Below are 26,381 nucleotides of genomic sequence, written 5' to 3'. Positions count from 1 at the left end.
CTGCGAAGCTACAATGAACAAAGCGCCCGACGATCCCAAGACGATCCCGTCCCAAAATAACTCGCAGTATCATCCTGATGGGATCAAACGCTGTCCGATGTTGACAAGCAACGAGGTTCTCATCGAGTGCATTTCCCGTCACGCTTGCTGCTTCCTATCCTCTATTCGAACATTTCTGGACACGGCCACGATATTTCTTCCCATTCGCAACCCATTCTCTATGCCAAACGGACGCGATCTAGACTTCTTTCTGCACGACGGGATCGAGCGACAGCCACAATAATGAAGGGAATTCCTGCGATGTACAACGTGTCCCATGCGTAACTCGACTCGGGCAGACATGACCCAGAATAACGTTTCATAAACCCACTGACAGCCATCCAACCAGTTGTAATTAATTGGACGGGGCAAAGTTACTGGCAATTCCCTTGCGCCGCTGTCGCAGTATAAAGGTCACAGTCCCCGCGAAGTCTGGAGATCCCTTGTCTTGTGCGCTCCGTTGACACACACACTGTTGGGGTTTAAACCGATAACCCTGTCACGGCACACATCACAGTGCCCACACATTCTCCTCGTGGCTATTTAAAACCCAACCCCACACGCCTCGACTTGGAAAACAAGGACAGAAACCACCAAGGAAGGGAGCAATGTCGTCGCAACAACTCCTCTCCACCCCCGCCCAACACCCCTTCTCACTACCAGGCCTAGCCGACAAACTATGGAGCACCCTCATGGAAGGCGCGATTTCCCGTGTCGGATGGGGTGCAGTCGTTCGTCTCGCAGAGGGCGGGGTGACAGAGTGCGTTGCATCCACCAAGGCCAATCTGACAGGAGAGTACTGACATTACTGTACTGCCTAGACTGCTGAAGAGAATCCAAATCGGCGAACTCACAATCCACACCCCATCTACGACGTACACATTCCCCGAACCCTCTCATGAACGCGACCGCCAGCTTGAACCAGGACAGCACGAGCACGAACACCCCACTGCAACCCTCCGCGTCCTCAAAGACACATTCTGGCTCCGTCTCTGTCTAACCGGCGACCTCGGATTCGCCGAATCCTACATGTACGGCGAGGTGGATGTAGAAGGTGGCGCTGAAGGATTAATCGAAGTATTCAAGGTGCATCTCCATCCCTTAACGGGCCAACAGAGCAAAACTCACCACCCCCCAACGTTCAACCCCCACAGATCTTCCTTGCAAACAAACCCCACCTCTCAACCCTCAACGACTCCTACCTCGCCTCCCTCTTCACCTCCATCCCCCAGAAGCTAACGTCATGGCGCTTCGTCAACTCTCTAAGCAACTCGAGATCAAACATTTCAGCACACTACGATATCTCTAATGAGATGTTTGCTGGTGAGAACCCTATTCCAGCCTTTGCATTGTATCCCTTTACTCAAGGATCTCCACTTCTAATGACATTAGGCTTCCTCTCAAAAGACATGGTCTACTCATGCGCCATCTTCCCAGACCTAGACGCGGACCTAAGGAGTCCCCACCGTCACATCAGACAACCTCTGACCAAGCCCTCTAATTCTAGAACCACCCTGCCTGGAATCAAAGGCGAAGTTTTGGCAGGCTCCCACTTCCCTCCCTCTCCACCTCTAACAGACCAAGAGCCCTCCATCTCAACATCGCCCTCCCGCTCCGACCAGGCCCCAGAAACACCGGGAAGGGGGACAGCAGACCTTGTCAAAGAGACATGCGAACGGCTAGGTGCCACCTCGCATGCTCAAGCAGGCTCAGCTGCCCCAAGTGACGACCACAGCGCTAGAGACGTGGACCAAGACAACAACAATGACAGCGAGGAGGAGGAGGACAACGACCCCCTCCACCAAGCCCAACTCCGCAAACTAGACTACATCATCACCAAACTACGCATCCCCGACTCTAATCATGATGGCAGCTCGCAGCAACCCATCAGGGTCCTCGAAATCGGCGGAGGATGGGGCGAACTCGCCATCCGGCTCTGCGAGCGGTACCCACACGTCTGGGTGGACAGTCTTACCTTGAGCTCCAGCCAGCTCGAGTTAGCTCAGGAGAGGGTCCGCGAAGCCTCGCTTCGCGATTTCGAACGACGGCGACAACGACGACGATCCTCTGAATCCCCCTCCCCCTCCTCACAACACCAACACCAACACCAGGACCAGGACCAGGAACTTCCCCCCTACACCCCCCTCTCCACCCGCATCACCTTCCACCTCCTCGACTACCGCGCCCTCCCACCCCACTGGTCCTCCTCCTTCGACCGCATCGTCTCCATCGAAATGGTAGAAGCTGTCGGCGAACACTTCATGTCCACCTACTTCCAAACCATCGACTGGGCTCTCAAACCCCTTACAGGCGTGGGCGTGGTACAGGGTATCACGATCCCCGAAGGACGCTGGGAGAGGTACAAAAGCGAGGTGGATTTCATTCGCAAGTGGATCTTCCCAGGCGGCCACCTCCCCTCCCTAACCTACCTCCTCACATCCCTCTCCCAAGGCTCCCAATCCCGCCTCACAGTCGACTCCATAACTAACATCGGCCCACACTACGCCCGTACCCTCCGCGAATGGCGCCGCCGATTCGAGAGCAGATTCTCAAGTGTGATTAGACCTGCATTGGAGAGGGAGTACCCTGATGTGATGGGCAAGGAGGAGGAGGTGGAAGTGTTTAGGAGGAAGTGGATATGTGAGTGCTACTGTTTTTAATTGTCTTTAGTCGGGAAACATGCTTATAGAGGTGACAAGATTATTACTGCTACTGCGAGGTGGGATTCACGAAACGATTATTAGGAGGTACGTATTCAAATCCCAGATTTCTCCATGCGTGTTGACGAACTCTTCGGACAGACCATATCATCACCTTCACTCGAGAAGGGAACGAAGAATTCGGATGCGAAGTGTACGGTTAGAATTGCTAAAACGTTAATACAGCACGAACCCTGTAACATTATCACGAACTGTAGATTGTAGAAAAAGAGGACACTTCATCCGTAAATGCCTCTTCTGAATCAAATGTCATTTCAACAGAATAAAGCGAGACACCCCTTCATCAGATACACCCCAAGAAGAAAGCCCACCCGTACGCTACTTCAACAACCCCTCCCACCCAGCAGCCCCACCCCCACCAGCCTCAGGCTCCCTCCTAACCTCAACACCCAACCGCCTCCACACCTCCCTACCAACCTCTTTCTCCCCCCGACTCAAAAACATAACCACCATCTCAAACCTCTTACACAACGGCAACACCTCCATATACTCCTTGACAGCAATCTGCGTCTCCAAATCGCCCGTCGCGAGGATATCGTTGAACGTGCTCAAGAGGGACGCGAGGAAGGGCGGTTCGAGGGAGGTTTGGAGGAGGGAGGGGAGCGTATGTGGAGGGAGGGTGCGGAGGATGGACCAGCGCGCTTCGGGCGTGGAGTGTGAGGACCAGAGTTTGAGGAGGTCGAGGAGGGTGGAGGGGGGTTTGGTTAGTTTTGGTATCGGTTTCGCAGCGGATTCGGATGGGGTCGTTGGAGGTTCGGATTCGTTTTGGCTAGTGTCTTGCGCGGTGGAAGGAGGAGCGGGCGATGGCGGTTTTTCCTCCTTCGTCACCGACGAGTCCACACCGCTCGAAGACGGTGTTGGCGACTTGGCCGGAGGCGTCGCCTCCCGCGTAGGAAACACCTTACTCGCTCCCGTACGAGTAAAGATCCCACCTCCAACACGACTAGGTCTGGCCGTATCCCTAGCCTCCTTCGCCTCCTTGAACGACTTGGGCTTGTCCTTCTCCTTCTCTTTGGCTTGATCTGACTCCGGTTTGGCAGTCGACCCCCCATTCAACGACCTAGTCGAAACAGCTTTCAATCCGCTCCCCCCTTCCCCATCTTCTTCACCTCCCCTAACCTTAACCTCCTTCCCCTTCACCGTCGAACCCTCTCCATCCTCAGGCGCTTCGACGATCTTGATCGGCACCCTCCGCCGTTTGGGCGGTTGGCCATCCGGTTCGATGTACTTCCCAGACTTGACTTGCGCGAGATGGTTCAATTTCTATATCGTAGGGGTATGAATGAGTTCTCCCAGGGAGATGTTAGATGTTTGAATGGCGGATGCAGGGCGCACCTCTTGTTTCTTCAGCTCTAACGAATCCGCAACTTGGGCCTGCAACTTTAGTATCGATTGGTCGCTAGGAGCGAGTTGACGCGCTTCTCGTAGATCTGCAAGTACGGGGTGCTCGTCAGTCAAAACCATCCACAAACGCCCCGTATTGAACTTGTAGTTAGTCAATAAGGAAGATTGCTCACTCACCAGCCGCCGCGTCCCCCAATCTATCCAACTCAACCCTCGCCTGCGCCCTCCTAAACAACGCCTTTGCACTCTTCGGATCGATCTTCAACGCAGTCGTACAATCTCTTTCTGCGTCTAGGTGTCTATATCATTCGGTAAGTACCTTATCCACTCCAAATATGACCGAAATTTCAACGCCATTCAACGCCAAGCACAGGGTAAGGGTAAGGAAAAGAAGAGAACAGAAGAGAAAGAGAAGAGAGAAAAACACCTCAAGAACGTACTTGCCTAGTTTCAAATACGCAGCGGCTCGATTGAGGGGGTAGGTCACGTCGCTCGGGTTCTCCATCATCGCTGCGGTATAGAACCCAACAGCGTTGGCGTAGTCGCCTTTCTTAAACGCTTCATTGCCCTATGATGATACAAAAAAACCAAGTACCAATGCGATTTATTTCGAAAGTCAATTCAGAGCAGCGATGGAGATAATGTGGAGCGCACCTTCTGTTTCGAAAGTTCAGCTTTTTCTTTCTTATCCGACATATTATCAGCTTTTGGAGAGTATAGACCAGAGACGTCTATCGCTTCGCCCTTAGATTCTGGAAAGTGAGAGAAGGAAAACAACAGATGGCGCCTACAAAGTCGGGCTTACGCATCTCGAGGGTCATTGATATCCCCATTAGAAAGACTTCAGGGCAGGCTTGATCGTGTCTGGCCAATCACACTCCTTGGGGATGGCCCATGTTTGGCGCTGGGATTCGCAAGTGGGAACATCGCTGTCACCGTGGGGTGGACGTCGTTGACCCCATTTCCTACCCTACAGTCGTCCGAGTTTCATTTCGTCCAGCTAGCAGGTCGCTCACCCATCTACCAGACAAAGTCCACGAATAACTGAACAACGAACGACGAGCAGACTACAATGACATCGCTGCTGACGCTTCAATCGACGTTGGGTATTGCTGGTGTAGCGTTGCTGGGTGTGTCGGCTTCTGCAGCGGCCAACGTGTTCCTACCCAAGAATGCACGAAAGGCGGATAGATATGTTTTTATCTGGCTTGTAAGTGTATAGTTTAGCACAAAAATCGAAACGAAACTGAATATAAATTGGTGTGCTTGATTATAGGTCTTCGACGCCCTCATTCACTTCCTCTACGAAGGAACTTTCGTCTACTACTCTACCTTTGGAAGAACAGTAAACACCAGCACAGGGATTATCGCTGATATTTGTGCGTACCCTTCTGCTGCCCTGAATAGTCAGGTTGTTGAAATTCTGAACTAACCTCGCGAATTCATCGTTGAACAGGGAAAGAATACGCCCTCGCCGACCTCCGCTGGGGCGTCGCAGACCCAACAACCGTCGCAATCGAAATCATCACCGTCCTCGGCGCCGGCCCTCTCTGCTTCTACATCCTCCACCTCCTCGCCAACAACGACCACCGAGGATACTTCTGGCTCGTCGTTCTGAGCACCGCTGAGATTTATGGAGGGTATGTAGCAGCTATTGCGATCGCTCCTTCGTTTTTTCAGTGTGTATGATGCTGATGCATACATGGATGCATTCTAGATGGATGACTTTCTCGCCTGAATGGTTGGTTGGGAGCCCCAACCTCGAGACCTCGACGTTCCTCAACAAATGGGTTTACCTCTTCGTAAGTTGTCCTGCTTGCAATTGTCAGGACCCTTGCACTAAGACAAGCCTCTTTCCTTCTCTGACAGTTCATGAACTTCATGTATGTCTCCTCTGGCCCTCAGCCTTTCAACGAGCCCACTAACCATCCATGTACAGTTGGGTTATCGTCCCCTTCTTCGTCTTAGTCCACGCGTTCAACAACATCAGCAACGCGTTCAAAGCGACTGAAGCCGGTTCGAAAAGAAAGCATAATTAGGCGAACTGCTCCAACGCCCTTCGCGGTTGTCAATATTCAGCTTTCAACGGGGGCTTGGGATCTTGCTTTTTCCTCTACAAAACTCGAATTCCGCGGTGACAGCAAACCACGAAATCGAGCATTAAGCTGCGTCGGCTCCGCATTTGGACTATATACCTGTGATCTAGGGACTCGATCTGAATTGACATGTATGTGTTTCGCCGTCCTACGACTAGTCACCACCTTTCCTCCATGAACTGAATACGCCTCCGATTAACGCGTCTCTGGCAACACCGAGAAGATCAATTATGACATTAAAACCCGGCTTGTTGGTGAAGTATCCCTTCAAGGGTGCCCCGCTGGTTTTGCTGTGGCCCACAGACAATGACTGGAACTGCTGATTGGATTACAGAGTGCAACGCTTACTGGACTACCGGGCCGTCGTGGACGGAGGATCAGCACTTGCAACTATGACAGGATTCCCTCTCTTTGGTGTGCTCAACCCTTGTTTCACGCCGTCAACGCCCTCTGCATTCGCGAACCATCCCCCGTTTGCCTCGGAGTCGCGTCCAGCCACTCACGCACCGGCGCCAATCACTGACGAGTGGCGTGCGAACTAATTCCCTTACATAAACTTTTGGCCACAGATTCGTGACCTTGGTTGATGCTTGGTTCTTAAACCCTGGCTGGCGGTTGCTGTTTCTTTCTAAACGACCACCACCACGAGCTACGAACCCACCACAACCAGCGCGTCTCTCCGTATTAACTGAACTCCTCCCTCTCATCGACATTCACGCACACGAGTCTTAATCTCTCTCGAGTAACCATGGACTTGGGCGACGCGAGTCGAAACCCCACTCCCGATGTCGACGAACACGACGCTCCCGCCGACAAAGAGTACCACGACGTGATAGACTGTCCTCACTGCGACGCGAAATTCAAATTCACCGACGCACACGCCTGGCGCGACCACATCCTCGAGCACAAACGCAAGCCCGAAACCATCATCATCCGGAACCGACCCATCCTCCTCTGCGACCTCCTCAACTGCAGCTACACGACCACCAACCCTAGCCACCTCAAGAGCCACATGGAGAGACACAAAGTGAACCGCAAGCGCCTCCCCTGCCCGGTCGAGGGCTGCACGTACACGGCTTTCCGCAAGTGCGAGGTGACGCGACACCAGAAGAAGCACAAGAACCCGCATTATGTGTGGGAGGGCCAGGGGTCCTACCCATGCGAAATCAAGGGGTGTCCGTTTTGGACCTTTAGCAGAGCCGTGTTCGAGGAGCACATGGTAGAGCATGAAACGCTGCAGAGGGCAACTACGAGTACTGCGGAGAATTTGGATGGTGAGTCGTTCATCGTTGAACATGGCGCCGGCACTAACAATTTCCTTTCTCCAGCCGATGCGCGTTCTCCATCCGATGCGAGCTCTCCATCTGAGGCATCTTCGACCCCGGCCGTCGAACATCCCGAGGATACCAACGCCAACAAGGACCCTATGGACGGAGTGGATGACTTCACACCTTCCTTTAGGCGCTCTTGGCCCTTCACCCCAATCGCGAACACCACGAACACAGCCGGTCCAATCTCTAGTCTTGGGATCGCCGCTGCCAGAGCTGCCTCTACCCTGACCTCCCTTCCCTTCACCGACCAGGCCATCAGCTGGTCCGAGGCAGAAATCGCTGACTTCCTATGCCTGCCTATCGGTGCTCAGGAAGACGGCACCCAAGCCACCACCCCCGACGTCGACATGAGCGACGAACAGCCCGAGCAACGCACCATCCCAGATCCCCGCCTCGTGAAACTCGCGGAAGCGCATAAAGCCTTCGAAGCTGAGCTTGCCCGCCTGAAAGGCATTGGGAGCGCCCAGGCGAGCGGCGTGGTGCAGGTTGAACATGTCATCGGCTCTGCCATGAACTTGGACAATGCCTTGGGACTTGTTTTCGACTCGATCACTGCTGGGAACGCGTTCAATGGCGCATCTGGCATGTGCGTCCCTGGCGCTGCGGATGAATCTCAGGCTTTCTTTGAGGAGAACCGCGAGATTTGGAACCAGCTGTTCCCTGATACGCCTTTATAAGTACTAACAACTTGGACTTCATTCAACACGTCTCTTCAAAGTCACGGTCCCGCAATCGATCTTACGAATCTCGTTTATGATCATGTTTTCCTACTCTCAACATCAACCCTTTCTTCCTCTGTTATGTCCTATAATCAAGTAACATCTTTCAGTCGCAATCTTCTTCCTTCAACCCCTGGCGGGTTCTGTCTGTATTCCCGAATCCCCTCTCCGCATGACATTGGTTTAATCATCCTGTGTAAACGTATTTACGGACTCTAAATATTAATGAAGAAAATCAGTATCCCCGGTCAGACCATCTCTTTCCCATTGACTTATGAACGGCGTTTCTTCTGGTGCGTTTTTCCTTCTTCTACTCTTTACCATGCCTTTGAGCCTTCAAACAAAGCCAGGGCGCGGGGTTTGAGCGTGGCACGAACGCCATTCAAAGTATCGACCGGACACAACCATGATGGAAAAAAAAAAACATTCCATATCGCTAAATTAGGGCGTAGCCGTCACGCGAGTGCCAGTTGAGAGACGCAACGGAGGACCTCGCCTCCCGCTTTGACTCTTGGGCCGCCTAGTTAAGGACCGTTGAATTGTCAAAGCGCCCGCAGGCGCGCAGTCAACGCGCGCTGGAAGATCAAAGCGCAAATCTCCTTTTATGGCAATTTAACGCTGTACTACAACCGCGGCCTGAGCATGGTTTGTCTCTCTGAAAACCCTATAAAAGCCAGGGGTCGGCGGAGATAGCTATAGACAACCACCTCCAGCACTCCTGACAAGAACCTCACTCAGCACCCGTCGACTAACTACTATCGATCTCAGTCATGGATTCAACTACGCATACGCTGCGAGCTTCTCCGGACAGCCAATGGATTGAACCGACCCCCGAGGGCAGTCCAGACCACATCGATATCGACGAGGCTATGTCCGCGGACATCAATGAATTTTTCCATACCATCCACCCCAACTTCCTTAGTATGGGCCCGGGGGGGTCTCAGGAACTTCCCATTCCCGGCCAGGCTCATGATCAGACTTTCGACCCTCAGACTTTCGACCCCATTGTCACCCCCACTGGCACCGTCACCATGAGCGACTTGGCTGCTGCGTTTGATGACTATGTTTCGCGTAACATCCTGGAGTTCTCTGCCGCCCCAACTTCTCCTTCAGCTCCTGGTCCTGTGCTCGGCCTGGAGTCCGGCTCTGAGACCCATTTCAACGGTCCTCGAGCGCCTGTCCCTGTGGGTGACTATGACGAGTTTAGTAACTACCTTATCGCTAGCTTCAACGAGTGGTTGAAAGGGGAGGGGGTCGCTGAGGGTCCTAATCAAGCGCCCAGCCTCGCCCGACTCTCAGAGGCGTATCAAGCTTTCCAACAGCAATTCTCCTCCAGGCGTTACAGCGAGAGTGATTTGCACGCTTCAGAGGCCCCGCAAATGGACGACAGCGCTGCTACCGCCGTTCATCAGCAAGAGTTCGAAACTGCGTTTAGGAATCATCTGGAGCGCTTCAACTGGGACGATGCCATTGCTCAAGGCGGCGCTTGGCAACCTGAATCTCCAGCCTCGAGCTCCGACTCCTCCGACCAAAATCAAGCCTTCGAATAGAATCCACTTACCTTGTGAACTCATAGATCTCCTTTCATCTTGATACTTCACCCGAAATCACCTGGTTCCTCGACGCTCTTTCGTTTCTTTCTACTCGATCTGCAGCCTCCGAGTCTGTGACTTGCCTCAGACTTCCTCGCACTCTTTAGAATTCCATGCATCCATTCACAATCTCTGGGTCAATGCCAATGCTCAGGGTACTACTTGGCAATCTCAAACCAAAATCAAGCCTTCTACTAGAATCTACTTGCCTTGGGATGGTCCCTACACGCTCTTTTGTTTCTTTCTACTCTATCTGCCGCCTCCGACTCTGTGGCTTACGTCAGACTTCCTCACATTCCTTAGAATTCCATGTATCCACTCACAGTCTCTGCTCCTAATTGCATTTTTAAAACTACAATTTGCTTTGCTGTCAAACGCAAGGTCTCGTTCCTTGCAGTAAGTTTCTCCCATTCAGTTACCCCTGCCTAGTTAATATAGGCCTGTATCTTGACGTCTTGGGGTCTGGCACGTCAGGCTGACATCAAACCAGGCGAAGGCATTTCTTTGACAATCGCAGCTTCCTACGTGGTCAAGACGCGGCTAGCCTACTCTCTCTGCATCGTAGCAAAACACTCGGAACTCTACTAGTAACTCACGGCCTGTCACAGGCATCGGCGTATTTCGAATGTTGAATTGCCAGTTACACAAACCCAGAGGGAGACAGCCGAACAATAGATCAGCGGGATATGGTCAATGCACCATCTGCACGTTCCAAGTTACAACGGTGATCCCGGAGACAGGGGCAAGTTTCATGTTTGCGCGGTTGAATTGCGGGTACTGTGAGGTTCGAGTGTTCTGAGCTCCAAGAAACGATACAAAACCTTGTTCTTGAAAATTATTCTACCTTGGGACCTAGAGAACACCGTTGGAATGCGAGATAACACGCGAGCGCCTGCACGGGCGCCTAAGTGGAAGGGCAACACAAGTCTTCGGCTTCTAGCAGCGGTTGATCCGTTCTACAGCTACAGACCTCCTTTAGTGTGGAACTTTGGCATCTAGGCCTTCACAGCACCCTGGCCCCTTTCCCCACCAGTCCGAAAGTGCGCCCGGGATGCTTCTTTCCTTCAGGTCAGATACCCTTTTGGCCCTTGCTTTTTGTTAACCCTTACGAATATAAAGAAAGATAAAACTTTTTCCTAACGCACACCTCACCTGATGCAACGCAGAACAACGTTGATACTCAAAATCAGACATTTGTGTCAACCCGTGAGAACCGGATAAGCCGCTGTGCCTCGATCAAGTAAGAGAAAGGCCCTAAATGGCAAGCTACAACAAGGAAAACAAGACACTGATTGTGTGACTCGTTGTTACTCACTTCATGTCCTTCTTTACCGCAAAGGTCTGTGCCGTGTGTTTGTAAACAATGCCTTTCACGGGGCGCGGTTCAATCTATCAGAAATTCCAAACCCTTCCCCTCCCGCTGAGCGTGACAGGTTTCGCTCGGGGATCCCGGATACTGATCTTCGCCGGGTTTCAACATAGTTCCTTCTAGGCTCGGACACGACCAACAAGGAAACCATGTACGTTACCAACGCCCGCTGGTGGTATAAAAGGGGCGTAGTTTTCGAGTTTGAGGAAGCATCGACCCAGTCGACTTCGCATCTCTCCAAAGTACTCTTACGCCCTCTTACGCCTTACTTTCTTCTTACGAAATGGCCCGCCTCCTCGTCGCTGCCGTCTCCGCTGCACTCCTCGTCTCCAGCGTCTTCGCCACGCCTTTGGAGAGGCGCACCGTCACCGGAAGGGTAGGTTCGAGAGTGAACTCGTCTCAAACAAGGTTCTAAACCCCACCTTAGGCGACTTGGTACAACGTTGAGACAGGCACCCCCACCGCCTGCGGCACCATCGTCAAGAACGACGACCCAGTCGTAGCCGTCGGCGCCGACGTCTTCGACGCCCAAAACTGCGGAAAGGTTGTCGAGATTACCGACCCCACCACTGGGAAGAAAGTGTGCGGAATCTACTCTGAGTCCTGCGCTCCTTGTGGCCCCAATGACATTGGCAAGTTCGCATTTAACGGCTCGACGATGATACGCTAACGGATCAGATAGACCTTTCGCCTTCGCTCTTCGAGCAGCTCGGTTCTTTGAGCCTTGGATTGATCAATGGCGTCGAATGGGAGGTCAAGGATACCTGCGACGCCTAAAGGGTCTATGTTGTGATTTCTTATGAATCTGTAATAAGTTTTATGTTGTAACTAAGTGACTATGATACCCTTTTAAAGCCCATAGGTATCTTTTATTGTGAATCTCAAACAAGTACTCGACCCGAGAGTGAGGAGTGTATCCGAGCCTCCGCCGGCCCATCGACTTATAGCTCCAGCCACATCACAGGGCATGCCACGACGCAACCAGCGTCCTGGATAGGGGTCAGTATACCTCTTTCAGGCGATGTCATCAGTCACGAACGGAACCAGACTGGAGGAAAGGTCTTTGTAGCAATGCATATGTAACGTATCGCTACTTGTTACGGACTAGTACAGAAAGAGATAACCTGAGTGAGATACAGTAGTGGCAAGATTGTACTCGAAGAACGCTGCGGAATGTAAGTTCGGAAACAATTCTCCCAAAGGCCGAGCAACTAAATCGATAGTTGACCGTTGCACCAAGTCTGGCAGATCTCCGGCCCTACCCTCCCCCCATGACCAAGGCTCAATGCGTACATAAATCCTTTCCAATGATCTATAGCTGTCGTTGTCGGTGAACCTAGCCCACGCCGAATCCAAGGCCTGGAGAAACGCCGGCAACCTTGCAACGACACCAGCGGCTCCCACCTCTACCCCATCCACGCCCAGAAACCTGCTATCCCAATACCATTCGAGCTCTACTTCCAAACTTCGTAACTCGCTGGAGTTTACGATTGATTTGAGGGTTTCCATGAGCATGGCCTCGTAGTCCTCTAAATCCCTTCCGGAATCATAGAAATATCGAAGTCTGACTTGGCGAAGATTCTTCATCTCTGAGAGGTCAAGGAAAGACCCAGACACCCGCGGTTCTTCTACTTGCTCTATATTCAACAGGAATTTGTGGTATCAGGTAGAAGAAGACTCACGTTTGTATTGTCCGAAATCGATATCAAGCATTCGAAGAGTCTTCCCAGAAAGTCGAAGGAAGCTGTTCAATGCCGACATGAGTGGAGGCGGCTCGGTGCTAGTAATCTTTAGGTTCTGCAGCGACCGAAAGGCCAAGGGACAGGTGTCGAAATAAAGAGGCAGAATGTCGATATCCTCTTCGCATGAAAGTGACAGGATATTGGGATGATCGCATGGCGGATCGTCCAACACATCATTTCTCCAAGTCGCAAATTGACTCGCGCCAGGCCTTGATGCTCGGCTGTTTCCAACGAGGTTGAGGGTAGAAAGTGAAGGAGATGAGCAAAGAAGGATGGGGTGGAGCAATCGAGTATTTATCGTAACGCTCTTGAGGGTTTCTTGTCGAAACACCTTCCGCAAGGCTGCGGGCACCAGCGGATAAAGCGCCTCCCACGACGGTGCTACTCGTCCGCTCAGTCTAAACGCAGTTAAAGCAGTAGTCGTGTTGAGGATTTCAAGGAAGCTCGAAGGATTGACAATGCCGATGAGCTTGCGTTCCAGCGTGTAATCGATGGTGAACATCAGCTCCCGGATCCATAGGCCAATTTGTGGCTGGACCTCGAGTGCCGCCCGCAGCTTTGCGATAAGTATTGATACTTCTCGTCGTGGCCACTGTCCAGCGCAGATGTGGATAGAGCTATAGCGTAGTGGGAGGAAGACTGTGTGGAATCGCTTCGAAACGAGACAGCAATTGTCAAGCGTTGTTGGACACCACTTGATCAGTGTGTTGAGATGCTGGCCTTCATCGCGAAAGCTGTAAGAACGGACGTATTCCGCCATTTCAGCGAGAATCTCGTCCGGCAATTGACTGATGGTGGTTATCATCGACATGCTACTAGTAAAGCACTACGAAGGCAGTGAGAGTCGATGATAGCCTAGGAATTCTTGGGGAATTCAGGAATTTCTCCAGATCAGATCGAAGTTGTCGGTGCCCGAAAGATTTAGCTCAGGACATGGGAGTTAGAGAAGACAGGTGCTTTGTACAAGTGTACTGAATTGTTCCAGTGTCCGAACATGGAGAGCAGTTACAAAAATACTATATATACATTTCAAATGGTTCGCAAAATTACATCAATTGATACGTGAAGAAGTTCGCTGCGTGCAAAGTTGGAAAAAGGTCACCAAGTGGCCGGCCAACAAATTCCACCGCCAAAGCTTCTGTCGAACTCAACCGCCCCCGTCCCACCCATGGGAATAAACGGATGTGGAGTCTTTTCAGCGACCCATTCTGCTCCTGTCTCTGAGCAAAGTCCGCCCACGCCAAGTCCAACCTTTGCAAAAAGGATGGAATCCTCAAATAGAAGGAATTGGCTTCTTCCTCGAATCTATCTTCCCAAAGGCCCTCGTAGGTCTCCCACAGCCACGTAAGCTCTATGTCGATATCTTCGAGTCGATGTCCGAATCGAAGTGTTCCAAGAGTCTCTACCAACATGTCCTCGTACCTCCGAGCGTCTTGTCCCGACTCTAGGCTATAAGCGCGGCCCAAATTGCACGCGTATCGAAGGCTCACTTCACGAAGATTCTCCATCTTCGTAAAGTCGAGACAGGGAGCGGATCCTGGCCCTCGGAGAGGTACCACTGAAATTCAAGTGAGTCAGTGTGCAGGGCGATGGTTGGTGGAGCAGGACTCACAGTTGAATTCATCGAAGTCGATGCGAACTGACTCGAGGCTGCTTTCCGCAAGTCTGAGGAGGTCCAACATTTGGTTTGCGGAGGGGAAATGTCCCGCCCTCGAGAGGACCAGGGATCGCAATGCTTCGAATGCCGATGGGCATACTTGACGATAAACAGGGAGAATATCCCAATCGTTGTGGCAAGTAAAAGAGTAAAGCATTGGAGCTCTACTCGCATCCAGCGATTCCGCTGTCCAATCCGACGATTGCGACGCCCGTTCGAGCTCGTCACGTTCCAGCTGGGTGCCGACAAGGGTCAAGGAAAATAGGGAAGGAGATGACAGTGTGATAGTTGGGGGTACCAGTCGCGTTTCTACGACGATCTGTTCTAGAGTCAAACATCGGTGTCGAAGAGCAGATTGTATGTCCGGGTGAATTAACCCCCAGGTTAGTGAGGTCATTCCGACCAAGTGCAAACTGATCAACCCCGTGGTATTGCGAAGCAGCGCCACTAGGTCCGAGTAAGCGCTGTCGCCCAGCAACATCGCTGTGACTTCCTCGTCGATATGAATGTGCAGCTCGCGAACCCAGGAGCCAGCTCGAGGCTGTCGCTTGAACAGCAAGGCAGCGTTCCTGAGCAATGTCGATGGTGCTATAACTGCGCCCTTTCGGGGATCCCAATGGGGGGAAATCGATATCGTTTTATAAAGCATGGGGAGGAAGATGTCGTTGAATCGTTTGGATACGAAACAACAGTTGTCGAGGGACGTTGGTTCGTGAGTGATCAGCATATGGAAGGACTCTGTGGCGATGGCGTTCTGTCTGACGTATTCCGCTATTTCAGAAAGAACATCGTCAGGTAGTTCGTAGATTGGCGGCTGGGACGGGTTTGGGGCGGGCGACATTGTGGGGTTCTTCACAGTTGGGATCGGATAACAGCGCCGTAGAACTGCTGTGAACAGACCGCAACTTGAACAAGCCGAGTAGCCGTCGGCAACATCATTTGAACATCATGATGAGCAGCATTTGAACCAAGGGGAGGCCCACGGCAAAATCCGGAATTTCGAGTTCCCAGGTCTTGTTCCGCCAAGTCTCGGTGGGGTCTCCGCCAAGGCTGTGATGTCGCTGTGATGGCAGTGATCCCGAATAGCCCCTAATCAGCGAAGGCCGTGCAACAAAAGAGCGTCGAAAAGGACTCGGATTGAACACAGGATTTCTTTCACGTATCTTATCTACTTCAGGCCACCATTACAAGCTGGTGACCGTCATGATAGTGCGATTGTGTTTATGTTGACAACATAACGGTTCAATAATAGCATCTCTCGTTAACAACTCATTAGTAGCACATTGTTCAAGGCGGGTTCTGGGTATTTAAGGGCGGCTACACGGAGTGAGTGAAGCATCTCAAAGTCGTCTTCTAATGCCCCGGGGACCACCTGTTAGAACGCAGAGAAGACGACCGCCGAGAAAGACCTCGTGCTATCGATACCTGGTTCTAAATTCCACCCGATATCAGCATCCATCGCCCCTCTACCGAAGGATCCATCGCTACCAACATGGAAACTCACCACAACGGACCTCGCAGATACGCTGAAGGGTGCATGGGACTGTGTTAGCGTCGATGGTAACATCAATTTGGCAGACCTTCAGGCACTCCCTGAGTTCACCTCAGAGAAGCTCCCGTACACGGCTGGTGGCGAACCGCAGTTTACCCAGCCATTACTCGGCGCTTATTCTGAAAAGCGCTCCGGTGACGATGTGGTGCATTGCCATTGCTGCGGAATGCAGTCCAAACTAAGTGCCCTTCGAAACCATGTTGGCCAGCACATCCTTCGGGCGATAAGGGACGTACCTGATGATCTTCTTCCTGGGCTTAGGGTAAATGTCTTCGCTCTTACTTCACTAAACGCGCACTTATATTGCCTTTAGATTGGACCAAATCCATGTGGCTGGTGCGGAAGGCATGCATCTGGGTGTCAAACTCAGCTTGTAGTCCCACCAGGCAAGACAACTTACCGGGTGCTTTCAAATTGCGAGTACCACTACGAGAGGATGAAGTATTCGGCTGCTGCTAAGTCGAGCGATAATCAGCCGTGCACCAACGTCCCGGTTCCTTGCCCAATATGTGCTCGAAATAATCCAAATCACACCCACCTGACGACATTCTGGAAGTACAACCTTCTCTACCACATGCTCTCCCATCACCTCGATGAAAACAGTCGTCTGCCTCCTTTTCCGCCCGATATGGTTGTCCTATGTCACATATCTCGTGAAGAGGAGAGCAGCTTGGGCATACCAGTGAGCAAGACACAGGAATACCGACAAACTGTCAACATCCCGGGGAGTCAAACTTGAAGCGCGATCGCTCGCATTCCGTTAATGTGAAGGCGAGACAGTCAAAAAAGAGCAAGACGAAGTAAATTAGGTAGAGTAGCTGTGTAGTACATCTGCGCATTCCCTATCGTGTATGCCGTTGTAGCCGTCGTCTTCGGAATGATGAATTTGATGCGGCATTCTACTTATAGAAAAGGACCCCGAAACGAGTTTGAGAACAAGACCCAGGAACGGGTCTTCTCGGACTTTGCCGTGGGTCTCCCCTCGATTTGAACTGTTCCCGTTCTCCTCTGGTCCCAGCTCACGTGACTTTAAGGTCACGTGCGTCTTCGGCGCTTACTGGTGGGCGCTTAGACGTAATCCTAGTGGCGATTATGAGAGTCGACGGTCCGAGATACGACCAATGTGGCTTGAGAATCTAGAAAGGCGATTGATTTCCTTTGGTATCGAACAACATAAAGATAAAACTACAAGGTATTGAAGTGACGAAAAACCTACTTACATACCATACTTATGCATAATAACCGAAAAAAAATGCAACGAGTCCAAAATTTGTGCTGTCTGAATCTAATTTAAGCCCTTTTCACCGAGCTCAGTCCCAACGAACTAGCCCTCCTCTGCAGTCCAAATCCCAAAAGGTTCCTTCGCGCGACAACGTTCCTCGTAGGTGACGAATCTGGTGCTCCGCCTCCGATGCTGTCGTCACTGCCAGGCATAGAGTCGACCGACACACGGCGACCTCGAGCCAGAATCTGGGAGGTGGCGCTCATCTTCGTGCCTGACCTGCCAGTGAACGACAATGCCGAGACCCGAGATGCAGCTGTGCCATACACTTCTGTGGTCCTTGCAGCGAGATGTGGAGAGATGAGATGGTGAGGGGTAACTTGACCCAGATGCAGACTATCGTCAGAACTAGGTCCGTCGGAACTGGGAGGGTCGCTGTTGACTTGGGGAGCCTTCACGACCACAGAAGGTCCAGGAATCTTTAGAGCAGGCAAAGGTTCCGTCGTCCTGACTTCGGCTTCGAAAGGATCTTCATCATCCGCGTTTCCGACCCCACTGTCACTCTCCGTCCTCATTCGATATCGTCGAGCCTGACGCATCAAACCGGCCCCTGACCTCATGACCAAGGCTGTCGCAGGTATGGGCGCGGTTGCGCTCCGCCTCATTGAGGGAGTGCTCCACAACTCCGTGGTCCCGCTCGAGCCACCAGTGGCATTACCAGCGGTCGAAGAGTCAAAGCTGGCGGAATGGCTCAACTTCCGCTTCGACCTGGCACGGCCGATCTCTACAAGGAGCTCAGAGGCAGAGGGAATGGAGCTACTGGGAGTCGGGTTGGTATTGCCCAGGCAAGCGAGGGGTGGAATGAGAACCGAATCCATGAACATCCTCTTCCGCTTCTTCGATGGGGTTTGGGGCTCAGCCTTTTCCTCTGACGCGCTGCTCCTCGCAGAACCAGCAGGCTCGTCAGGAACCGTAGCACCGTCCTCCTTCTCGTCCTCCCCGCCGAGACTAGGGAAAGGAACCAACTCCCGTTCAACCCATCCACGCTCATCCTCGCTGTCATCGCTACTGCCCTGGCTCGAACCCTCGCTGCGGGCGGGAGAAGGCGACTTGGTCCTTCCAAATAGCTTAGGACGCTTCGCAGCAGGTGTCATCCCGTTCTTGTTCTTGCCCATCCTCTCCTTCAGCTTCAGTTTCTTCCCCGTGGTCGGCACAGATGAATTCCCTGCCTTGCCGACGCTGGCGATCCTCTCGTGAATAGGAATTGGCGAAAGGTCGAAGCCAACACGAGCACTGCTCAGCAAACCAGTCCTCCTTCTCTTCGGCGTAGCATGTTGAGGGGATGCATTCTCCTTCTCCATCTCTTCGTCCTCGTCTGCATGATCCAAGCTCCTTCGCCTTTTGCTGGGTGATAACAAGAGATCAGGATTCCTGAAACCGCCTTGACGCGAGAATGGTGAAGCAGCCAATCCAGACACGCTGAATCTCGGTTCGCCCAATGAACTGGACGATGAGATTCGTCGTCGGCGAACAGGAGAAAGAGGAGAGCGATCGACAGGTAGGGGAGGATAGAAAGGTTCGTCGGTATCGGCGTGGGGCCTGTGAGGCCGGCGAGGGGAAGGGATATTGGAACCATTCATCGGGTACATCGGCGTGCGCGGCTGAGAAGCGCCATCTCCCTTGAACACCTTCCTGGACGGCGTTGCAGGAGCTTCGAACACAGGCACGGACACTTCCACTTCTTGAACCTGCTCATGGGCAAGGCAATGTTGAAGTGAAGCAGGCCAACCGTCCGCCGGTTCCTCCATCTGTGCATAGGGGGAGAGCTTCCAGAACGTGTCGAATGCCTCGCGGAAGCTATTTTGGACAGCTTCAGGGAAGGCCCGGCCGGAGAAGACGGAGTCGAGTAAGGGGGAAACAGTGGCAAGGAAAGGAAGATCCGTAGGCAACTCTTGGATACGAAGGAGCAAATGTTGGTAAAGCGGAACGAACTGCCGGAAAAGAGTTAGCACAAGTCTTTAAAAAATCGAGGAGGGCGACTTACAGTGTAGTCGAGGGTATCGTCAGTCCACACTTCACTCTCGTCCTTGAGCCACACTGTAATGGCCTCTCCAACGCCCTCAACAAGATCTTTGATGAGATCCCTGGGAGACGTCTCGAACACCCTCGTAAGCGTCTGAATGAACCAGCTCGCAGGGCTAACATTCCGCTCGTTGACGGGATAGGCGGTCTTCAGCGTAGCGTTGAGGAGATCCACCAGGTTAACCGGTACCTCGCGCATCTCAGTTGCTTCAAGGTGGTCCAAAAGGAGATCGGAAGCCTGGATGAGCAAAGCAGGAGAAGTCGACGAGGTGGTATGAGACGCGACGACTCCGGCCACCGCGTCGATGACAGTAGTCGAGGTGGAGTCCATTCCACTGTCCAAAGCCTTGTTGGATGCGTACTGATAGAACTCCTTCCACTTGACGACCTCCTCCGAGCTGAGTGACCAGTCCTGAGACTTCGAAGGACCGACGACGAAGGGTGCGGCGAGCAGGACAACAGCACCTTCCCACTGTCCTTCCTCCTGCTTCCAGACATCGAGACACGCCTTCCAGACATGGCTCTTTGCTTCGCAATTATCGAAAACGGCCAACGACTCCCAATGGCACTTGGCTTCGCTTTCGTCACCGAGACCCCAGAACATCTTCATCGCCTCTGTTGATTCGGAGACACCACTATCGAGAATGATAGTTGCACAAAGGTCTCCCCACGTTGTGATGGGTGCAATAACGTGGTTGAGGTTGCCGGAGAGCGATCGGACCTTCTTCTTTCGCGGCTCGGTGAGCATTCCAGAATTCTCGAGTAGGGTCCTCAGTAGCTTGTCGGCTGCGGCGCCGAGGTCACTACGAGGGAACACCGTCTTAACGGTCGACCATAGTGACTTGACGACCTTCATCTTCAGCTCGGCGTTGGTGCAAAGGGTAGTGCCGGTGACCTCTCTGTCCTTCGAACCGATGCTAGGGAATGCTACACTTGAAGTGCTCGTTTGGTTCTTCACGGTGAAGTTGAGTCCCGAGTCCAGGAAGACGTTCGTTAGAACGTCGACCACCCTGGAGGCAAGCTCAGGAACATCGCCGCCTTCGTCTTGGAGAAGGCTGACGTTGCTGACAAGCAGAGACTCCCAAACTTGAGTGAGGTCGTTCTGTGAGATTGAAGTTCAGTTATCCGGAGATGAAGTCTGAGTGGAATGTATTACTCACAGGCAGGAGAGCGTCATCCGTCATCTCCAGAGAACCCAGAACTGATGTCCATGCTTTAAGCATGCCCTTCCAGACCCAGTCCTTCCGCAACTCTTCCTTCCTCAGGGCACGAACTTCCTCTACTGTTGGTACGTTGTGGAACATCTTTCGAACCGCAGCCATGACGCTGTTGCTCCCCGCTCCAGACAAAGTGACATCTGCAAACAAGACACCATTTCCGGGAGTTTGGGTGAAGAGAGGTCGGGGTAGCAATGCTCGCGCATTCTCAGCGAGCATTTCGGAGGGTTGGGTGTAATCCCTGTTATCGACGGTCGGGGTCACCAAGTTGAGGAGGGAAGAGGCAGCTTCGTTGATAGTGTCCGGATCAGGACTGTTAGCCATCCAGTCAATAACTTCGAGTGCTCGCCGAAGCGCTTCGTCATGGACATCTTCCTTGATACCAAGGTGAGAACTGGGAGCCGGTGGGGTGGACAACAGAGCAGCAACAGTGCCAAGCGCGACCTGCGTTTCCAGTATTTCTCTGAAGACCTGGAAATACGCTTCCCTCGTTTTCCGCTTGAGCTCCAGCTTCTCTGAGTCAGACTGTTCGCCGTCACCCTCCGCCTCGCTCTCATCCTCGGCCTTGAACAAGTCGTAATCAGGCTGGAACCATGCCCAGCTCACAGCCCTCCATGCCGCACAGAAAAGATGCCGAATTGCTGCCTTCTTGTGCTTGGCCCCGCACTTGAAAATCGTCATGATCGCTACGCAGACCTTGCGGTCGGTATACATCTTGGAACCCAGGAGCACAATCAAGCTGGCAGAGACGCATAGCGCCCAGACAGGGGACTGGCCCACGTGTGCGGCATCTTGGGCGTTCATGGTAGTACGCAAAGTCCTCATGATGGCGCTAGATGTGACAATAGAATCTTTGTTCGGAGAGGCGTTCTTCCTGGATGGTGTCGAAGGAGAGGGTGTAAGGATGAATTCGGCGACCATGTCAGCGGCAGTAGCGTGAGTGTTTGAAGGGGTAAGTCCGGCAAGGGAGTATGCCAATCCTCCAAGGGCGTAGGCTGCTTGAATACGGAGGGCGAGGGTGGGTGCAAGGAGGTTCTGTAGGATGGAGGGAAGGACCGCAGCTTTGGAGAACACAGGAACGAACGTGCTGGGTTGGAAGATACAAAGGTCGCCAATGGCCTGTGAATGCCGTCAATGACCGTGAAAAATGAAAGGGCGTAACCACATACTTTGAGACCATCGTTTGCAGACCCTTTCTTGCCTTCTTTACCCAACTCACCATCGATACCACGCTTTAGGGCGAAGGCGATGCGGTCCCGGACAGGCAAGAGAACTGCCTCTGGTAGCCGCTGACACTGGATAGCCATAATCGCGAGAGCACAAGTTTTGCGTGCGTTGGGAGTTGGGAGGTTGCCTGTGATGGGAATGGAGACCACGGCACCAAGCATTCTTCTCAGTTCAATCGCTGCAGAGGAGGGTTAGCGAGTTCATAGGCGTATATGCGCATATATTTACTTTCGAATACCCCATAGATCGCAGGGAAGCATAGCATAACACACAGGAGCTTGATGACTGCATGAGCGGTCGTGCAGAGGTCCCTCGCAAACTTGACTTGCTCTGCGCTCATGCCCTTCTTCTTCGCCCTCTTGGGACTCTTCTTGGGAGAGGGGAGCGTCCCAACATTGTCGGCAGGTTCCTCATCATCCCAATTCTCGTCGGGAATGGAGTCGTCGCCTTTGGGACAGTCGGGGGAGTTGACAGGGTCGACAAATGCCCGCTCCAGGTCGCGAATGATGCAATCAACGAGTTTTTCTCGGTTCTTGCGCATGGGCTGGAAGAGTGGCCAGCTGGCGTCCGCGTCGGTGGTGTACTGCACAGTGCCCCGGAGTCGCGCATTGAGAATACTGTATCCCTCTGTGAGTTCTCGTAGCTTGGCGTCGGGCTTGAGGATGAGCGAGACGGGATATTCGAGGTATGCCAAATCGCATAGCGGGTCGGATGGCTCTGGGGTCGTCTCTCGCTGCCGGAAAAAGCTATCCAAATCTTCTGGAATATTCAAAAGAGAGTCGGAGTTGGCTGTCTTGGGACCGTTGGTCGCGTCACTCAGTGGTGGGTTCACCCGCCGCCGCTTGAGGATGGGCTTGACGGGGCGCTCCTTGACCATGGCATTGGTGGCAGCTGATGATAGTCTGGGTTTAGGCGGTGTGGCAAGAGAGTGGTAGGAGTTGTGTGGTGACCAAATTACGCTGCGCGACGACGATGCTGCCAAAGAAGACTTGCTGGTCGACGCGGCGGACGATGACGACGGCGATGTGGACGACGATGCGGGGTCGGTTGTCACTGTCAACTTTGGGATTTCATTGAGCGAAAAGGTGAATTTAGCGGTATTCTCCTTCTCTGAGCGGTGAGAGGTGCTGGGGGGAGTGAGGAGGACCATCGTCGCAGTCGCTGCTAGTGTATCGGGCGCCGCGCGCGCTATGTGTTTTGGGCGAGGGAATGGACGACGAGCGCAATCCGTCTAGCGTATAAATATTGCGAGGACGTCGAGTGTCGCGTCGAGGACGGTCGTCGTCTTGAATGTGGTGGTGAGAACTTGCCCTGGTGGCCCGTGCAAGCGACCGTGTAATTCGCTCCCGCCACTGCGTGACCGTGAGCGCTGCCCCATCAATAAACGCGTCGGGCCACTTGTTTGGCTTTGTTATTGACGCGTCGCGCGTTCCCCTCCCCCGCATACTCTTTCCCTCGAGAAAAGGGCCTCAGTTGAAAATCGCGCGTTTTCTTGCTAGATCGACGTGCAATCACTCTTATATAAACAGTATATACAGTTAGAGTACTCTCGAAGACTTGAATGAGATGTTAACGCCATGAATGTGCGTGATGAAAACATCTGTGGGCGCCCCTCAACACACATGACAACCTCTAAATTAGTAATTGTCTTCACGGGGCATATACGCAGTTTATCTTTGACATTCCTTTCAGCTTGGACAGACAACATACCTTCGGACTCGGTGAAGCTTATCTGGATTTACCAAGACACTGCAGATTTTCTGTAGGCAGAGTGGAGGAATGAGAGAATCCACGATCCAAATGCGGAACGATTTCACTGCCCAGCTCCTGACTGCACTTATTCGAGCATTCTAAAGTGCAACGTTAGATTGCACTGGAGAATCCACGGTCCCAATGCAAAGCGTTTCAACTGCCCCAGCTGCTCGTTTTCGAGTATTTACAAGGAAAATCTCACTAAACACAGGCGCAAACCCGGTCGCTGTAACGCTTCTAACGCAAACGCCATTCAGGGTCCTTCTACCGACTCTCCATCGGTCCCGAATGCCGAGCTCTGATAACAGCTCAGATGAAGATGAAGGTGAGTGGCTAGAGCCCGGTCCTGAGCGTTTCCGACTCAATGGCCCAGACGTGACTCACAAACTTCCCCCATCGACAACACAAGAAAGTAATGCTCCAGCGACCTTCGACCAAAGAATATGACACCCTAGTCTATGCCTTTTACTCCCTCTTCTGGGCTTTATGCACAAGTATGGCAATTCTTATGATGATTCTCCTTAGTTCCGTGTACTCTTCTACTTTCGCCCTTTTCACAGTTCAGATGAAGATGAAGGTGAGTGGCTCGAACTCGATGGCCGGACCATCGACGACAGAAGAAAGTAGACGATGCTCCAACGACTTGAACTAAAGAACATGACACCCTTATGTCTTTTGCTCCCTCTTGTTATGTACAAAGTATGGCAATCTTTACGAAAATTCTCCTCAATCCCATACTTGTCCCCTTATTGAATCATCTCAAGCAACGCGCCAATTAAAGGCTCAATCTGTCCCCGCGCTGTGAGGTTAAGGTTCCTATATCCGCAGACAGTTCAAGGCGAATAGACTGTAGCTTTGATTAAACATAGTGCAAGCCCTCAAGGGGCGAGCATCCTCGTACCCGACTCGGGTCGTCTCATTGCGAGTGGTACGCATAGGCTGGCAAGGCCCCGAGTTCGAGCCTCAACGGTTGCAAAAGTACTGCACTGCTCTACTTCACTTTAGTGTCGCAATAACCAACAGCATCATGATAACAGGGTATAAAAGTACATCAGGCGCTAGCGCCACATCCGTATAGACTGTGGTATAAAGATAAATCCGGACGAATACATAAAGCAGGCGGAGAAAGGGGTTTGCATAAACGATGCCGAAGGAGAGTAAACTCCCCGACCAGGAACACATCTATGGCCGCGGGCCAGTATTCCCAATGCAATAAATAGCAGGCACTTGGCGTCTATGGCAGCACCCAGCACAAGTTAAAAATACAGCCTTCTTCCGTGTACGACGGTCTCGCAGAGTAGGTTTGAGCGTTGACAGTCACCTTGGATGATTGATCGAAATGTGAAGGGCGGCGATCTCGTGTCATGACCATGCAATTATGGTCTCCAGTCCCTGGGCATGAAATGCCACGAGACGGTGATCACACCCCTTGAGAGTGGGGCAAGCTTCTGGAAAAGGGATGGAGAAAGATCTAAACGAGAACACGCGTGGTTAGATGTGCTTCTGTTTTCGATGCGCCCGATAGGGACCCACCAATATCTTGCTCTCTGCACGATTCACAGCTATCCCACAGCTGACCGAATGCCTTCTTCCCACTAGAGGTCTCAACAATTTCGATCCACTGGTATACAAGATCTAAGCTTAGCGGACACGGCTTTCTAGAAGGACAGGAATACTCTTACCTGTCCGCAGTTGATACCTTTATTGCGGTCGTAGAAGGCTTTGCTCATCGCCACGACGGGTTCAGAATCCTTGCTCCATTTTCCGCAGTTGCCCCGTCCTACAATCAACTGGTTAGCGCCATCATCTGCGAGGACACGATCCAGCGGTGCTAACCTGTGTAGTACCAGGTCCCCTATGGTGATCAAGGCCCATGATTAGCTTCAGGTACACTCTGACACTTAGAGCATCGAAGACGACTCACTCTACCAACACGAGTAATCCGCTTCTCCAGTTCTTTCCCAGGAACAGGCGTCGCATACGTCCCCATCATCAAGAACACAGTAGCCAGCAGCGTTGAGAAGATAAACAGCATAAAACGCGGCATTTTTCGTCGTCGTTAGAGTGTAGGCGGATGGAGAGGGATCTCGGGGAGCGAGTCGCAGACACGAAGCAAGAGGGGGGCCAGAAATGAGACGATTCAATATGGAATCCGAATCGACGACCTTTTATAGCCGAGCAGGCTACCAAGAAGAAGCGTAACATGAGTTTTTCGGCAGCTCCACAATCAGGATATCCCCACCCTCATCGAAGAACGGCGATTAGATGCAAGATGGGAAGGCTATTACCCTTCCAGGGAGCGCGGACGCCCTGTATCGCTTTTGGATGATCGCAAATCAGGTCGAAGTTTTCGTGCACGCGTGAAAAGGTACTCACACACGTACTAGCTTTTTCATAGTGTCACCGGTCGCACCTGCACCACTCTAAGAGTGATAGAGATATTACTTTCGTGTTAGGTAACAGGGACAGTTTTGGGTCCGTGCTCATAGTGCCTTCTGATTGCGATGAGGTAGGATGTGTGGTGCAAAGCTAAGCCGCGGGTACAAGGGCTCTGGTGCCACGTCGTACGATTTTCAACACAAGATCCAGGGTGCCTAGAAGTGCTGTGCTGGCTTCGATGGAACCAGAACCTTGTGGAACGCATCGTTCCCTTCTTGATTTGTCTGCATGAGTCGAGAGAAACCCCGTCTCGAAGAAAAGACTGGGGAAGTGGGAAATAA

General features: G+C 52.4%; 12 protein-coding genes across 12 annotated transcripts; 7 read left to right on the top strand and 5 right to left on the bottom strand.

The window, feature by feature from the left end:
- Positions 1-647: 647 nt before the first annotated feature.
- CC1G_05048 (cyclopropane-fatty-acyl-phospholipid synthase) lies at positions 648-2,699 on the top strand (the record flags this gene model as incomplete). The annotated part of the gene is made up of 4 exons (XM_001836003.2): positions 648-799; positions 861-1,125; positions 1,194-1,362; positions 1,432-2,699. 4 exons carry the CDS (start codon positions 648-650, stop codon positions 2,697-2,699), a joined length of 1,854 nt encoding a protein of 617 aa, XP_001836055.2.
- Positions 2,700-3,077: 378 nt separating this feature from the next.
- CC1G_05047 (hypothetical protein) lies at positions 3,078-4,799 on the bottom strand (the record flags this gene model as incomplete). The annotated part of the gene is made up of 5 exons (XM_001836002.2): positions 3,078-4,022; positions 4,095-4,189; positions 4,281-4,402; positions 4,544-4,671; positions 4,758-4,799. 5 exons carry the CDS (start codon positions 4,797-4,799, stop codon positions 3,078-3,080), a joined length of 1,332 nt encoding a protein of 443 aa, XP_001836054.2.
- A 284-nt stretch (positions 4,800-5,083) lies between these two features.
- On the top strand, positions 5,084-6,347 carry CC1G_05046 (ebpl-prov protein). Its single transcript, XM_001836001.2, has 6 exons — positions 5,084-5,313; positions 5,380-5,482; positions 5,560-5,743; positions 5,821-5,905; positions 5,973-5,986; positions 6,043-6,347. The coding sequence occupies exons 1-6, from the start codon at positions 5,176-5,178 to the stop codon at positions 6,140-6,142; spliced, it is 624 nt and encodes a 207-aa protein (XP_001836053.1). The 5' UTR covers positions 5,084-5,175; the 3' UTR covers positions 6,143-6,347.
- A 600-nt stretch (positions 6,348-6,947) lies between these two features.
- On the top strand, positions 6,948-8,207 carry CC1G_05045 (hypothetical protein; the record flags this gene model as incomplete). The annotated part of the gene is made up of 2 exons (XM_001836000.2): positions 6,948-7,473; positions 7,528-8,207. The coding sequence occupies 2 exons, from the start codon at positions 6,948-6,950 to the stop codon at positions 8,205-8,207; spliced, it is 1,206 nt and encodes a 401-aa protein (XP_001836052.2).
- Positions 8,208-9,019: 812 nt separating this feature from the next.
- Positions 9,020-9,799, top strand: CC1G_05044 (hypothetical protein; the record flags this gene model as incomplete). The annotated part of the gene is made up of 1 exon (XM_001835999.1): positions 9,020-9,799. The coding sequence occupies one exon, from the start codon at positions 9,020-9,022 to the stop codon at positions 9,797-9,799; it is 780 nt and encodes a 259-aa protein (XP_001836051.1).
- A 1,694-nt stretch (positions 9,800-11,493) lies between these two features.
- CC1G_05043 (hypothetical protein) lies at positions 11,494-11,987 on the top strand (the record flags this gene model as incomplete). Its single annotated transcript, XM_001835998.2, has 3 exons — positions 11,494-11,586; positions 11,638-11,824; positions 11,893-11,987. The coding sequence occupies 3 exons, from the start codon at positions 11,494-11,496 to the stop codon at positions 11,985-11,987; spliced, it is 375 nt and encodes a 124-aa protein (XP_001836050.2).
- Positions 11,988-12,151: 164 nt separating this feature from the next.
- CC1G_05042 (hypothetical protein) lies at positions 12,152-13,763 on the bottom strand (the record flags this gene model as incomplete). The annotated part of the gene is made up of 3 exons (XM_001835997.2): positions 12,152-12,199; positions 12,504-12,838; positions 12,893-13,763. 3 exons carry the CDS (start codon positions 13,761-13,763, stop codon positions 12,152-12,154), a joined length of 1,254 nt encoding a protein of 417 aa, XP_001836049.2.
- A 235-nt stretch (positions 13,764-13,998) lies between these two features.
- Positions 13,999-15,450, bottom strand: CC1G_05041 (hypothetical protein; the record flags this gene model as incomplete). Its single annotated transcript, XM_001835996.1, has 2 exons — positions 13,999-14,510; positions 14,565-15,450. 2 exons carry the CDS (start codon positions 15,448-15,450, stop codon positions 13,999-14,001), a joined length of 1,398 nt encoding a protein of 465 aa, XP_001836048.1.
- Positions 15,451-15,812: 362 nt separating this feature from the next.
- Positions 15,813-16,900, top strand: CC1G_15056 (hypothetical protein; the record flags this gene model as incomplete). The annotated part of the gene is made up of 4 exons (XM_002910676.1): positions 15,813-15,818; positions 15,889-15,912; positions 15,989-16,423; positions 16,475-16,900. 4 exons carry the CDS (start codon positions 15,813-15,815, stop codon positions 16,898-16,900), a joined length of 891 nt encoding a protein of 296 aa, XP_002910722.1.
- A 551-nt stretch (positions 16,901-17,451) lies between these two features.
- CC1G_05040 (hypothetical protein) lies at positions 17,452-23,059 on the bottom strand (the record flags this gene model as incomplete). The annotated part of the gene is made up of 5 exons (XM_001835995.1): positions 17,452-19,374; positions 19,428-20,567; positions 20,626-21,801; positions 21,852-22,087; positions 22,138-23,059. The coding sequence occupies 5 exons, from the start codon at positions 23,057-23,059 to the stop codon at positions 17,452-17,454; spliced, it is 5,397 nt and encodes a 1,798-aa protein (XP_001836047.1).
- A 427-nt stretch (positions 23,060-23,486) lies between these two features.
- On the top strand, positions 23,487-24,599 carry CC1G_15055 (hypothetical protein; the record flags this gene model as incomplete). The annotated part of the gene is made up of 5 exons (XM_002910675.1): positions 23,487-23,492; positions 23,579-23,630; positions 23,919-23,986; positions 24,071-24,238; positions 24,531-24,599. The coding sequence occupies 5 exons, from the start codon at positions 23,487-23,489 to the stop codon at positions 24,597-24,599; spliced, it is 363 nt and encodes a 120-aa protein (XP_002910721.1).
- A 438-nt stretch (positions 24,600-25,037) lies between these two features.
- CC1G_05039 (hypothetical protein) lies at positions 25,038-25,708 on the bottom strand (the record flags this gene model as incomplete). Its single annotated transcript, XM_001835994.1, has 5 exons — positions 25,038-25,132; positions 25,195-25,282; positions 25,344-25,441; positions 25,498-25,516; positions 25,586-25,708. The coding sequence occupies 5 exons, from the start codon at positions 25,706-25,708 to the stop codon at positions 25,038-25,040; spliced, it is 423 nt and encodes a 140-aa protein (XP_001836046.1).
- Between the last annotated feature and the right edge of the window lie 673 nt (positions 25,709-26,381).

The sequence above is a fragment of the Coprinopsis cinerea genome, assembly GCF_000182895.1.
Source record: "Coprinopsis cinerea okayama7#130 chromosome 8 map unlocalized cont3.8, whole genome shotgun sequence".
Taxonomy (NCBI): domain Eukaryota; kingdom Fungi; phylum Basidiomycota; class Agaricomycetes; order Agaricales; family Psathyrellaceae; genus Coprinopsis; species Coprinopsis cinerea.
Note: the sequence above shows the minus strand (reverse complement) of the source record. Positions and strands in the feature narration are given on the sequence as shown.